Raw genomic sequence first — 15,005 nt, forward strand, 5'->3', positions numbered from 1 at the left:
AATGTAAAACATACAACTTCGTTCCTCATACAAATAAATTTATAAATCTTGTATTTTTTGACAGATTTACATTTATGTAAATTAATATAAGACTCTTCGTAAAAAGTTATAAATGCTTACGTGAACGTTAATGTTTATCCCCCTTGTACTATTTCTTACATTTTCTTAATAGTTTCATTTTTTACCATTAATAAAAAAATATTAAATATACTGAAAAAAGTTTAGGTTTAGGTATGTTAAAAAGTCTATATTTATTTCAATTGGAAGATTGAGCATTATACTCATTAGCTTTATTGCTTTATATTTAAACTCGACGTGCAGTTTCGTGATTCAAACTTTGGTTAGGTTAATGAGATACAATTCAATATTGAATAGCTTCGATAAATAATGTATCTGTAGGCACGTGTATAGCCAGAAGTTGAATTTTAAAAAGTAGTTATTCGAATTTACGGAAATAGCGAGGAACAGTGGTTGCGTGCAAGTAGTACGATAAGTGAAAAGGTCGACAACACTATAAAAGGAACGTTTTCTATGAAAATTACATTCTTGAAATTGTCGTGTATGAAAGAGAGAGAGAGAGAGAGAGAGAGAGAGGGGGAGAGGGAGAGGGAAAGGGAGAGGGAGAGGGAGAGAGAGAGAGAGAGAGAGAGAGAGAGAGAGAGAGAGAGAGAGAGAAATGAGCTTGAGCAAGATTAAAACTTGTAACAGAACTTGTATCATTAAAACTGTAGTACAGAATAATATAACAACGTCAGTTTCTTTTTAGATATGTTCCTATTTAGATATAATAAATAAAAAATGTTTGTACTTTCTTAATTTTATTTAAAAAGTACGCGATAAATCCTTAAAAGATTCTAAAAAAGAATTCTAAATAGTTGCTATCTAATTTAATTTTATGCAGCATACTTTTAGCATCATGAGAATATATTTAGAGATTTATAAAAACTTAAACAGTTTATATAGAAAGAAGTATCGGGCGTAACATAACATAAAGTGCATGCGAGTTTAGGAATATATTCATATTTCTGAAGGAATAAATATATATATATATATATGGCAATAAGAGACTCTCTAGGCTCGCGTATAATATGTAATAACTTCGTTTGAAACTACCTGGTTAATTCTGCAGTTTGAGAAGGTATTTACCGTTATTAACAAAGTGAGAACGTTAGTTCGAAGAGTCAGGTCAATGCGTTGGGGATATTAACGAAATCGATTTTCGATTCGACATGGCGGTGCCTGGATTGAAACTTCATAACGCGAACAATCGACAACTTGGCACACGGTGTTACACGCTGTTCGTGATAGATATGTAATTGCGGCACAGATTCGCTTTGACGTAGTAGGCAGTAAATTTGTTTTACATATATATAATTAAAGATGACGAAACAAGTTATAAAAATCGAATTATCTAAATTAGGTATTGCCGCCGTCCTCAACAATAAACGCTTTATAATCAATGTTGATTAATTGAAAAACACAAATAAGAAATCTCGTAACTTTACATAATTTAAATTTACATAATTGTTTTGTTTGTTTGACGAACTGTTTATCCGGAACTCTTCTGTTTCTGTTACATAGGGGTAAAGAGTACAGTTGTTGACCACTCTACAATGATTGGCTACATCTTAAAAAATTAAAGATTATAGAAAAAGAATAATTATAATATTTTTGTATTTATAATTAAAAACATTTTAATAGTATTTCTTTAATATTATTTTATAATATTTAATTTTTGAAGATGTAGCCAATCATTGTAGAGTGGCCAACAACTGTACTGTTTACCTCTATTAGACAAACTGTCCGCGATAGGGATTTTGAGCTAATTCTCTCGACGATTGCGATTCGGATAGCGTTCTCGATCTGTATTTCAAACAATAAAATTCATTCGCGAAATTAATATCGCCAACGAGACGACGCAAACTTTTTCATACGATTGCTAGACCGTTCCATTTGACGATTTAATTAGCATTCTCTGGCAGCGTCGGAACTCCCGCTTTTCTTTTTCTATAGCTTGCTTGGGCCAGTCTCGTCGGAGAAGAGCAAAAATTTTTCCGTCGGATGTTCCCCCAATTAAAAATTCCGGACAGCTGAGCGCGCCTAATTATCGCTCGTGCACGAACAGCCGCGGAGCGAAGTTCTTAATCAGCGATGGTTAATTGAGAAGCTGCGGTAGCGATCGACCAATTCCTACGAACAAAACCACTTCTGCGGAAGCACTTTATGCGTATGCACCGCTGCCTCGTTTTTTCCTCTCTTCAGGCTGCGTCCTTTATTTTTCACAAGAAAGGAAAGTAAAGAATAGATCGTGAGAGAGAATCGAAAATTCTGCCCTCTCATATAGCCTGCCTTCGCGAACTGAGAGCCATTTTTTGCCAACTAATTGTTCAGTTCCAGGGGTTCGCTCTTCTTATTTAGAATATTCTCTGATCGATTTGAGATCGAGCTTTCCTTAATAAAAAATTGGAATATCTTTCTGCAACTTCTATCAATCCGTAAATATTCATAAAAACGTTCATTAATTTATTTCAGTCGCAAAACTGTGTTACCTCGCGAAATCGGGAAACTTCTTAGGAACCATGTATTTGTATATTTAACTGTAACGAAAACTCGCTGTTTTCAATTATATTATTTCTGTATTTTAAGCAAACCCGACTGCAATTTTTAAGGGAATCTGTCGACGAAAGCAGGTTATTCGGTGAACTTACAATTAGAGCATTCTGTATGTTCTATGCATGTCTTCCTGCAAATTATGCAAACTCGCGGAGATGGCCGGCCGATTGTAAAGTAGAATGTCGTACGGGAAAGTAATCAAGTTTCAGTCCTGTTAAATCCTGCAATGAATGTGCATTCCGAGGAGCGTCAACCGAGGCAGACCGGGGGAGAGGGGGGTGGGGTGGGAGAAAGGAGACAGGGGTTGGGAAAGGGCGTGAAAGGAAAGCATGGAGAGGAAGTACCGTCACTCGAGGGCGATTAACGATCGCTGATAAAACGCCTGATGGTAGGCGAGTTAGAGAGATTGACTGCTTTCGCAATAACGCCAGGATAGCATTAGCAATCTAGTTTATTAATTTGCTCGCTACTTAGAGGAATGCGTTAATTAATCGGCGTGTTATCAGATAGTTGTAGTGACTGATGAGATACGAAGTGAGGGATATACATCCTCTTGAAGATATCGCAGTAGTTGTCGCTAAGTGATATAGGTAAATTGATTACGGAAAGTTAATTCATTATTTTCGAATTAACTTGAGTGTAACAAATAAACTCGTTTTTTTGTTATTAAAAAAAAAGAAGAGATTGATATAAAAATTTATATAAAATAATTGATATCAATATTGATTTAATATTTAAATTGATTTAAAAGTGCTGTTTTTGAGGACTAATTAAAATGACATAGATTTCACAATATCCGCGGTGCATTGTTCTATCCTAATTTAGCTCAATTAAATCGAGTTTATGCTAGCATCAAATGTACTACGTGTTTGTAAAATTTAATGGAACACTTAACGTATGTTCGATTAAATTGATGTATCGCTGGTATTACGTTCATTAACGAACTGTCGGCGCGTTTGTATCTCATCGACGTTACTCCTCGCGATAATTGTCCCTAATTACGCTTCGCGCATTCGCTTTATTTGAACAAATGCGCCATTATTTCTTTGCTTCTTGGGTCATTGCCCACCTCGTTACAGTGATCGTTCTAATGAATCGTCACGGGTTTCAGTATCGATTTAGCCGCAAAGTGTCGCGGCATCTCTGTTTCATTTTATCAGATTGGAGCACACGTTAAATCGAACGACAGTTTTCGACAGTTAATAAAGCAAGAGACGATCGCGTTTGCTATTTTTCCGAAGATATCTTTTTTTTTCAAATATCCTATCGTAGAAAAAAATCGGTATTTTTTCCATAATTTTCAGCTGGAGTTAAAATAAAGGATATTGTTACATATCAATTTTCTTGGAGTAATATTTAGAGTTTAATTAACCAGTCAGTCTTAATTTTCTTTTAAAATCAATACGTATATTTTATTGTTCAATCGGCAAAATCTGTTATCTGGATCAAATATAGATTGCATTCAACAATGTATCGATTCTGCTTCAGGCTTTCACTAGGGATACATCACGTACTGTCAAACAATGACAATCGATGCACGAACGCCACTGCAATCGTGCAGTTTATATTGAATGCGCTTTTTTTTCCAGGAGAAATCCGTGTAGCGAATAATTCGTGAATAGCGTCCAACTTGGTTTAGCGCTAAAATACTTCCGCAACAAAGAGGCCTGAATAAAATGGCCTTTTTTCTGTACAGTGCTGCAATGCTCGATGTAATGAAAGCTTGCACATCGCGGTGGCCCCCTTTTTCGCATTCATCCCTCGGTTACCATCGTCGCCTCTCTGGCGAGTACAGTTTTTCACGGTAGCAGCCACCTTCCGTTTGTTTATAGCTTCAACTATTTACCGTCGCCGAGGAAACAGGAAGGTTTTATCTGACAGACCCAGGTTAAATTGTTAAAAGAACGACATGCGAGGGGAATTTCATCGAGTTTGTTATAAAAAAGCAAGCAACTTTTAGATAATTTTTTTTTAAGTTTTTTGCTAAGCTTTCCCTTGTTTTTTTGGCAATAGTACTCTGCGCGTTTATTCTTTTATCGATATCGACGTGTATAATACTCTAATATACGTATCGAAAGTTAAAAACTTTTCGTAATTAAATGGACAGGCTAAACATTAGTAATCATAATAAATAATGATCAACACAGATTTTCAATCGATTCTTACTTTTGTTTCTTGTCTTGTGATTGATTGACAAATTCTATTCTCTCTATTTTAGACAGTTAATGTTAATGCAACGTAAATTAGCATGGAAACAAGTAGCTAGCTAACGTAAACGTAACGTAAATTAACGTGACTGTGATGCATAAACAGATCTATACCTGTAAAATAAATAAGATAAGACAGTTGAATAAAGGGTAAAGGGGAGCTCGTTGCACAAGGAATTTGCAACGAGCAAAACTTAAATTTGCATTAGATCGTCAGTTGCGTAGGAAAGGCTTACTGACGTGCAGACATCCCGACTTGGAGCGAAATCCAAATATTGCTTACGTGTCCTACGAGCCGTTGACATTAACCGCGCGCCAATTCGTTGGCTATCGCTAATGCCGCTGTACCGAAATTAACGAAATTCAGTAATTGAGTAACGGGCGAGGGAGAGGGGCAGGTCGTGTAATATTCACTTCGTTCTCTCGTGACGCCGGATCAATATTTAATAAATGTTTCAATCTACCCGAAACAACAAATTTATTGGCTCGAACGATTACCACTCGCCGACAATCGCGCCCGAGGGTCCGTGCACAACTAATTAAAAGCACGGGGATATAATTGAATATTAAGAATTCTGCTCGAACAAAGCGACAGGCGAACGACGGGGGGAGGGAGGCAAACCGAGCGTGCGATAGGGGAAAAGCAACGGCGAATTTTCGCGGAACAGGCGAGTTGCGACTGATTTTAATTAAAGACAAACATCCCGCTCAACTAGACGAGGACGCGACGCTCTTTCGTGGCCAACTTCGAGGAACAACCGTCCCGAAAGACTCGTCCGCTTCTTTTTGCCCCTTCCGCTTTGTCTTTCTCCCGTTAACTCCTTGTTTTTCCGTTTTTCTCTCGGTTTTCTCCCCTTTCCTCTCTACTTCGTCGTTGATTTTCCGCGGCATTCGCCCTCAGCTCTTTTACGCCAACTATTCGACGAAACCTCGGACAAGACGTCGAAAACTAGGAACGAAGCGAGCGAAGAGAAAGCCAGCAATAGAATGGGGAAAGGTTTTCAAAAGATGGGACTGCCGTTGAACGAATGTAGATAATTTTCAGAGAAAACTCACGAGCAGAGAAGGCGGTTGGTTTGGACTTTTGTCGAGATAATTTGCGAAAAATGACGTCAGCTTGCTCTAACCCCTGGTTCTTGCTTTTTTAACGCTTTTCTCGCTTTTCTCTTTCACTCGAAGTTCGACAGAAAGTGTACAAATAAGTATTTAAAAAATTGGTCAGTTTAAACTTGAAATAAAATAATGGTTGGTGCTCTTTCGCGCTTGAAATGAAACAAGTTCTGCTATTATAAGAAAAAGAAGGAAGCAGTATGTAGAAAAAATGTGGGAAGTGTAAGCCATATAAACGGAATTAATAATAAAAATCTGGTGAAACATTATAAATTACTTTTGATATAACCAGGTATAATAATAAATTTCAACAAAGAGGCACTTTTACCGCAAAAGAGGTAACAAAAGTAAATTCACGTTACGTATGTTTCCATCCCCTCGTACGTTGTCGAGTCTCTCTCTCTCTCTCTCTCTCTCTCTCTCTCTCTCTCTCTCTTGCAGCGAACTGCAACTCGTACCATATCGCTTTGCCGGTGAAACAAGGTGGACTCTAATGAATAACGAATGAGGGAGGAAGACCGAGCGAAGTGGAAGAGTAAAAGATTAGCTTCTGGCGATATTCCTTCCATCGCATCTATCTTCTTTATTGCAAATTCGACTAGTCGACGTGACGCCGCGCACTCTACGCGCCGTCGCCGCCGCCCCGGGAACAATAAATGACTCCTACGGAATTCCATCCGGCGCCCAACGCACACGCTCGCACAGGCGCGGATCTCGCGATAAATGACTCAGATAAAATGAATCGTGGAAACTGCTCAAGGTCGTACTGAGGTGCCGCACTGCGCTCGGTTCGATGCACCAGTGTATATCGATTGTTCCTCGCGACTCTTTCAATCATTAGAGTTCCAATATTTGCAGTCCATCGCGCATGAAAATCCAGGGTGCTGATTCTCATACAACATACGGCTACATTTATCAGATACGATAAAGAAAGTACGCAACTTTTTCAAAGTAAATATATTTATTTAAATATTTTATTAATTATATTAGTTAATTGAAATGTATTACGTAAACCAAAAGACATTGCGTTCGTGTCATCGTCAAGTTACTGCAAATAGAGTAATCAATCTTTTGGCGAAGTGTCGCGAAATAACAAAATCACAAAAAAAAAAGACACAAATCCGCGAAACTGGCGAAGTTAAACGAAGGGTGAGTCGAGTATCCGAGACACGAATACCCGTGGACACGGGATATCGTTGGATGAAAAGGAACGCGCTCGTTACCGACGAAGGGGGTAAACGGGTGGAAACGGCGATCGGCGGAAACAAGATCCGAGCGCAGGAGATTAGTTTCCAGGGAATACCGACCTCCACACCCCTCCACCCACGCGACTTTTTCCATCTCCGGCGATCCGCGAGACGTTCGAATTTCCGTCGTAGTCAGCCATGCGACGCACGCGGAGTTTCCCCCCTATCGGCGGGAGTATGTGTTTCCTGCAGGATGTTGTATCCTTAATGTGTTTACCTTGGCTCCTGACCCTGATCGAACCCTCGCGTGTCTTCCCTCCTGCGCGCGCTTGGAATATCCACTTAAAGAACAGCCCCGTGCGCCTCGTGCGCTTAGCCCGGCAGTTAGGCGAATACAAATTGCGCGGTGTGCAATGTTAATGGATTGTCGCGACTTAGAGGCGAACGATCCCAGAAGCATATGCTAAAACATGGAACCATGCTAATAAATTAGACTTGTTAGTTCCACGTGATGACAAAAGATAATAGATTAGTTAGATTAGTTTACTTTATTTCAAATAATTGTAAAGATTGTTCAATGTTAAATATGTTTTTCTATATTAATATAAATCTTATTTGATCTTATATTTGGAAGATATCGCACGTTATATATTATTGACAACGAAATCATATTCCTCAATTTCAAGTGAATTTTATTTTAATAGACTCTTAATTTGAAACTTAGCTCAAATAAAAGTATATGCTATTGGAAGTTGAAAGTTGCGACAAATAATCCTCCCTTGGCATTTTCGCTAAGTAAAACTCGATTTCAAATTCGTCAAAGAATCTGCCATTAAATAAAAATTCGCCGAATTGTGGAATACCTCGTACGTAATATTTGGGTGTGATCTCCAAAATTCAAACTTTGCTAACCGTTTACGTTATTGACAGAGCAGGATTGTACGAAACGCAGTTACTCGCGCGCGTTCATTTCAAATTCAATTTGGCGTCGCATCAGTCTGCGATACACAACGTCAATCCCTATGCTAATTTAATTTTCCGGGTATAGTATATATGCCTCTAGATGAGACTTTCCGCCTCGAAGTGACACACATGTATATTTAACTTCAAATAATGTCTTTCGGCATATTTCTAAACATTGCATTTAATTAGGAAAAAATTAACGCGAGTGTTCAGCCAATAACCGCGATCAATTATTTGACAACTGAAATTTTCGACGAGATAGCTATAGGTCCTTAGAGATTTCTGCTTAGAGACAGCTGAGGATAACACAGCAAATGAAATCGCACTCTGCTTTAATGACCCAAGATAGTCGTTCATATGCCAAACACGGTATTCTACTTAGCACCATCAATGCGGGAAGCCCTACCCGTAGATGAAGCTTCACTTCTGAAGAAGCATCCATAAACTATCTTCCTCGTTGCCGTACTCTCATCCAGAGTGGAGAGCCATCTCCCATGGGACAAGACAGGAAAACCGGCCCGCCCTTCTTCCTAAATTCTTCCTTCCGTGATCTCGACGGCAAATTGATAGATCGCCCTGTGACCCGGCCGTGATCTCGCGCGGTTGCATGTGGGAGATACGTCACGTGATTTGATGGATTCGACCGCGATTTTATCATATGAAAGGACAAACTATGTAATAAAAGATAAAATAAATGATATTTGCACGCGCGCTTGCACGTTTGCACGCCAGCATCGTTCACAAGTCTCCGCGCCTTACAAAATTTCCATGCCTTGAAAGATATAGGAAACTTTTATACGCGGGTACTTCTCGAAGATATGTAAAAAGACTGAAGAAAGATTGCCGTGGAGGAAATGCGACACGTGACAGCTCTATGAATATATCTCCAGTGGAATTAAGTGTGTGAAAGCAATAAAGTAATATCTTGTTTTTTTTCCAAGTAATTTTTAAAAGAACGAAAAGGGATTTATTTTGCGAGAAGCTTTACTAAAGACAGATATTTAACGTCAAGAACTCGGAAAATGCGAAGAATGGTTGGCGCTTCACTTCTCGTTTAGAATCAAAATAAGACATATTTTAAATAAGTAGATGCTGTATTTCTCCGGGGAGAAAAATATGCACTTAATATATGTATATTATTCGCTCTCATTCTCTCGTGCGCGTGTATTAGAGTTTGCCCCGTAGATGCGGCACATCAATTTAAGCAGCGCGAACGTACACGATGCTGCAAAACCACGCGTAGAGCGCGGTGCAATTACACGTTCGCTCGCGCGCCGCTAACTTTTCGCCGCTTCGAACTTTAATGCACGTCGAAACGAAGATGCGGCATGCCGTGAAATGAAATCTACGGCGGCGGCGGCGGCGGTCGTGCGGGGAGGTATATATACGTGGGTCGTCTACACGCAGGAAGTCCCCACGTAATCCTGGTAACGTAATGCAACGGGGCTTGTGCCATAGCTGCGCGGCGCACAACCTGATTATGTCCATTTGTTGCCCACTCGAAACCCCCGGGCGATATCGCGGAACTTAATCCACCTGAGTTAGTTGCGCGTGCTCGTTCCTCGTGGGATCGTCTAAGATTTATCTTCTTGTGAAATATTTTCTCCCGGCTTTCCAACGCACCAACCGAGTCTCTCTCCAGGCTCTCCTCCACGGTGGAGACGAGGCGAGGTGCACGCGCGCGACAGAGAATACACGCTTTTCTCGGCACGCTCATAGTCCCACTGTTCGCTCTCGCTCCTTCGGCTATATCCCGAAGCCGTTCCCGTTTTACGTGTACGGCATTCCCGCGGGTACAGACCCGGATAGCTGCGACTGATAAACCGACGTATAAATATCCCCGACAACTTTGCATCCCCGACTACCTCGCGACGCGTTACACGGTGGGGACGGGGGAAAGGGGCTGGTAATAAAGAAAATTCGCGATTTTCCGGCTGGCCGCGCGCGTCCATTTCGCGAGCGAGTGATTTAATTGGCTGGAACTGAGAACTAATCGTTCACTGGAGTTCGTAATGAAAAGGGTCCCCTATTAGTGAAGTCGTTCGTATATTATTTTTACGATGAATCAAGTAAGAATTTCGATGTCGTTGAGAGAGGTCAACGCGCGTTTGCGTCCCGAACTGACGGCGTTTATATGATAGAGCACATTTCTATCCATAAAATCTTCTAATTACTTACGCTACTGTTTGACATGAAAATTAGATATAAATTACGAGTGATATTTATATCTTTAGGTTTTAGCTTTAGGAGATTACGCTTTACTTGATTACGTGAGTAAGAGGCAGTTTCATTATCTCATGCAACTCTCAAAATATGATAATACCATTGAACACGTTCTCTTTTTGAAGAATAAAATGTACCTTACAAATGCAGGATACGCGTAACACAATGCCATTAAGTAGCGAAAGCGACGAATTTCGGGGCGTCTTAAAGTGCAAGTGGTAAAGCGTTTATTTAGTCAGACACGACTCTCCACTTTAGCCGGGATTAATGTCTGATAATAAAATGGAGTACAGAGGGATTAATTCGATTTCGCGGATGTTTCGCTTAATACACGGCCGACTGTCATTATCAGTTTCTCTGCCGGGTGTTAGTCTTTCCTCCGTAAGACCCGGGGCACGAAGTAGAAAGTTACTTAATCTTCTTACTACGCTTACCCTCGAGCCCGCTCGACGCCGCCTTAAACTTCGACTACCAGCATTTCAATGTATACGTATATTCACGAAACGCTAAGCTATCGCTAAACCGTATCACGGGCATTCGCGTCTTGCTCGACGCTGTACTTGCACAGACACACAAGAAAGTAGAGTGTATAGTCCATTAAGATTTTTCCAATTTCATTAAGATCTTATTTTGCAGCTGACAGATGATGTGAATCTGTACGCGAATAAATAATCAAAATCTATGCATTTATATTATAAAATGTCTAACAATTGCAGACAAGTAGTTTTGTCTTCAATAAATTTCAAAATGTTGTTAAAATAATAATATTTATATATTATAAGATATTATAACAGAGATGTAACGTTTAATATATTTTTCGAAAGTGAATAGGACTACTCTATTACGGATAATCAAGAAATTAAATGTAGACTTTCAACTGTCAAAGAGCTGAGAGCACAAAAGCAGTAGTAGAACTCTCTGCAGAGTCAGACCATTTAGAGTCAGAGTGGTTCCCATTTGCTACTACAGTTAGAACTTTCCTGGCCCCGGTACACAATGCGTAATGTGAGGATGTCTGAAAACAGCACCGTATAGAAATAGCAGCAAAAATATTTCTCGACAAAAGTTACCGCATATAACAATTTAAGTTTAAGTAGAAATAGCTGCCGAGAGTGTTATATATTTTAACTAAAATCTAAATCTAGTGCTTATAACCAAAGACGTGTTAATAGCGAGTAACACAGTTCAAGAGCAGACAAAATTTTTCAATATTTTACGTCAAATCGCGACAAGTATTTACGCTCGCAGCATGCTGTCATACGGATTTGTAAAACATTCTATCCTCTCCGCTTTTTTCCTCTTCGCTCCTGTTTCCATTTTCCTGTCTTTTACCTGCATTTTACGTGCTTCTCTTCTCCATCCGAGTGTACAGCACTACGGATCTGAATATCTCGCTTCTTTAAAGGGAGGAGGGTCTTATCGCGGAGCAAACGTGACCACGGTTGCGCCGTAGCGCGACGTCGAATACGACGGTACGTATTCGTACGTTACCTATGTACGTACGGTATATCCGACAGAGCTTGTTCGCGAGCGTGATATCGAATTGCGTAGTCATACGTGAAGGCAGACGGATGACGCATCCGATCGCCCGAGGAAATTCAGAGATCCTTATGTATCTACACGAGATTTTTCGGGCTGGGGGTTGACAAGGGGGCGTCGCGCGGGGGACGGGGGTGCGCGACTACACGTGTGAGTGCCCAAGAGGAATTTTCAGACCGTGATACACTGAGAAAGAGGATGCGCGCCGAGAAGCGGAGTAGGATGGGGGGGTATACCTGGCATCGACGGGATCCGTATTATAAATCCGTTCGCGGAATCTCCGTGGTTATTTCGCGGTAGATATTCCCCGAGATACGATTTCGCCGTATGAGAAATATGCCGATAATAATCGTCGTATTAGATCTCAATCCTGCCACGCCGACATCATATGCGTCGACGTATGTGTGCACTTGTGATATATTTCGCTCTTCCCGCCGTTCTCCTCAATTTTAATCTTTAAATCTCTATATACGAGTCTACGTATAAGTGTACAGCGTGCTGCGACGATAAGATCGAGAAGGAGATTAACGCGAGCGCGGAATGTCGTATAAAGATATATTCCAGAGAGGATCACATAATACTTTATCAAAGCTCCGACAATAATACTGCGCACTGCGCGATTCGTGCGCCGCTGAAACGAGAAGTTCGCTCCACGGCGAAATTATATTCTGCCTCCTCAAGTTTCCATGGAAATGAATTCCGTACAACTGCGATACTTGGTGTAAAGAAGACGCGCGACCGTGGTCAATGTTCCCAACTTATAACGAAGGGCTGCACGTGCCGTAGTTCGCGATCGGTCGATTCATCGGGGGGTAAAGGGGGGGCGGGCAGGGGGAGGGGACAGAGCAGGCGGCGGAGGGAAACTTTGCCGGCGGCATGGTACAGCTTTTTCATAATTGATCGTCCAATCGATACACTCCGCTATTCTGCTTTCAGGAGTACAACTCGAGGCCGAGTTGTACTACGTGCGGGAGGGGGTGGTCAACACGTACGCGATGAAGTTCGTCGTGCCTGTGCCGGCTAACATAGCGGATCTGGAATTTTCATGGCAGAGCCTCGTAGGACACCCGGTAAGTACATATATCCAGGTGAAGACGCTTCTAGCATAATCAAGCACCCAAGCCTACGAGTTACAATTTTAATCCCCCATTTGATATTTATTTGTCTTGCCTCGATATCTGCTCGAAGTAAAGACTCTGGGCTTTTTTAGTATACGACATACGACATACGTCATACGTCATACGTCATACAAGACTGGTTGCAAGGATATTCGTATATGTAACCGCGTTCTACGCAAAAGATTTTTTTCGTCATCCAAGCGGAATTTTTCAAGATCTCTCTTTTATACATCCTCGGTTACGAAAGAAATCACGTTTCGTGTATCCGCGGCGCTGCCGCCGAGGGACGTTTAAAAGCACGGGTCTCCCGTGTGCTCGAGCAAAACGTTTCCGCCGGCGATTAACGAGACGCAACAATGCGGAACAAAGTAAACACGTGACCCCGGCTGAAATGGTAACACACGGTATTCCTCGTTTACGTTCCGCTGCGGGATGGTGGCCCGTCACGGTGGTTTACCGGGGGTGTTCGCCGAGGGTTAAGAGGGGCTCGGCACGGCTCGTGAGGGGTGAGACACGACGGTGTGCAGGGCTGTATCAATACTCTATCAATATGAAATACAAACAGATGGCCTGGGCGTGAAAGGGACGGAGCGAGGCCGGTGCACGCCGTGCGGTTCGGTTTTGCGCTCCCTTCGGTCACCAAGGAAACCGAACGCGCCCTCGAAACCCCTCGTGATGTGGGTAGGGCGCGGGAAAAACGTGAAAAGTCGCGATCAGATGTTAAACGACAAGGAAATCTCCGTTCTACAACTAACCGCTGTTGTGTCTGACTGATCGTGACCGCCGTACCAAATTCTGTCGATTATTATTCTGCCGATCAGTTTCAATCGATACATCATCATATCTCTTCGTTCTGTCACACTCTTTGTATAATTAGTCATCATTAAAGATGATACAGAATCATATAATTTGCCTAAGTGATTTTGTCTAAGAACATTGAATAATGAAAAATAGAAAGTTACGAAGCAGCATTCTATGCAATAATCGTTTTAAAAATATAGATAATTAGGCATTTTTTGGTTTACGTTAGTACGGAACATATTAATAATATAAATAGAGTAATTTTCCTAAAAATATCGTTATTTAAAAGTAAATTAATGAAATCGTTATAAGATCAACATACGAAAACAGAAATTTATAAATATATAAGTAGCATTTAAAAAGACGTTTCGTATACTGGCTCGTGTTCGCTCGCGCTTATTTGACCGCAGAGTTACTTTAAATGACGCCAACGAGTCTTTCTTGTCGCCATTCGTACGTTGAAATGGAACTCGTATCGCAAATTCATTGAATCCAGGGATTTTTGGAACGAGCGTCCGTAAAAGGCCGATATGTTCGTGCCACGAATCCTAGCCTGTTGTTGGACGCGTCACGACCGTCGGAAAGACGTCCATCCACTCGCTCGTAGATGTATAACATACATCTGGTACCATTACGGTGCGACGCTTTATTGCGGGAATACCACACGGCGACCCATCTTATCCCGCAAGGGAGTGTTTTCCAGCCCTCCACCTTTTACCCGTTATCTCGTGGACCCATCCGTAGGTTCGTTAACCGCGAAATCGCGCCATTTCCGTGATCACGGAGCCGTCGTTTCGCCTTATCTCCCGCTCACTTTCGACACGACGGAAGAGTTTCGCTGTTGGAAACGGCCGGAGACGGCGAAAGAATAGAAGAACGGCGTGCGTAACGGGACGAGAACTAGCATGAAAATTGGTCACTTAATTTCGTGCAGATAGTTCCACGATAGCTGCTCGTTAAAGAGTTAAAGAGTTTGCGCTTCATTGATTCTAAATTGCTCGAATGGTATGTAAATGTTAAATTATTAATATTGGAATGGAAATTGGTGTGTCAAAGTATTTTGAATTCTAAATTTAAAATTTACCTTGAGAAAAATTAAATATTACTAAATATTTTTTTTCCTTTATCAAAATAATCTTTTAAACATTCTTTTACTATTTTTTTAAAGAACTTTTAGAACTTTTGAGTACTAGGTGTTTTACGTTTACATTCTATCTTGCGTTAGATATTTATAATTCTAATAT

General features: G+C 41.0%; 1 protein-coding gene across 5 annotated transcripts in view; it reads left to right on the top strand.

Moving 5' to 3' along the window:
- Positions 1–15,005, top strand: part of LOC139813868 (tyrosine-protein kinase Dnt) — a 116,097-nt gene that overhangs the window by 55,429 nt on the left and 45,663 nt on the right. For all 5 annotated transcript variants that reach the window (XM_071779674.1, XM_071779675.1, XM_071779677.1 and 2 more), the window contains one exon: positions 12,779–12,912. In XM_071779674.1, coding sequence (XP_071635775.1) covers positions 12,779–12,912 — 134 coding nt within the window. The remainder of the gene's footprint in view (positions 1–12,778; positions 12,913–15,005) is intronic.

This window comes from Temnothorax longispinosus, chromosome 5 (assembly GCF_030848805.1).
Source record: "Temnothorax longispinosus isolate EJ_2023e chromosome 5, Tlon_JGU_v1, whole genome shotgun sequence".
Classification (NCBI taxonomy): Eukaryota; Metazoa; Arthropoda; class Insecta; order Hymenoptera; family Formicidae; genus Temnothorax; species Temnothorax longispinosus.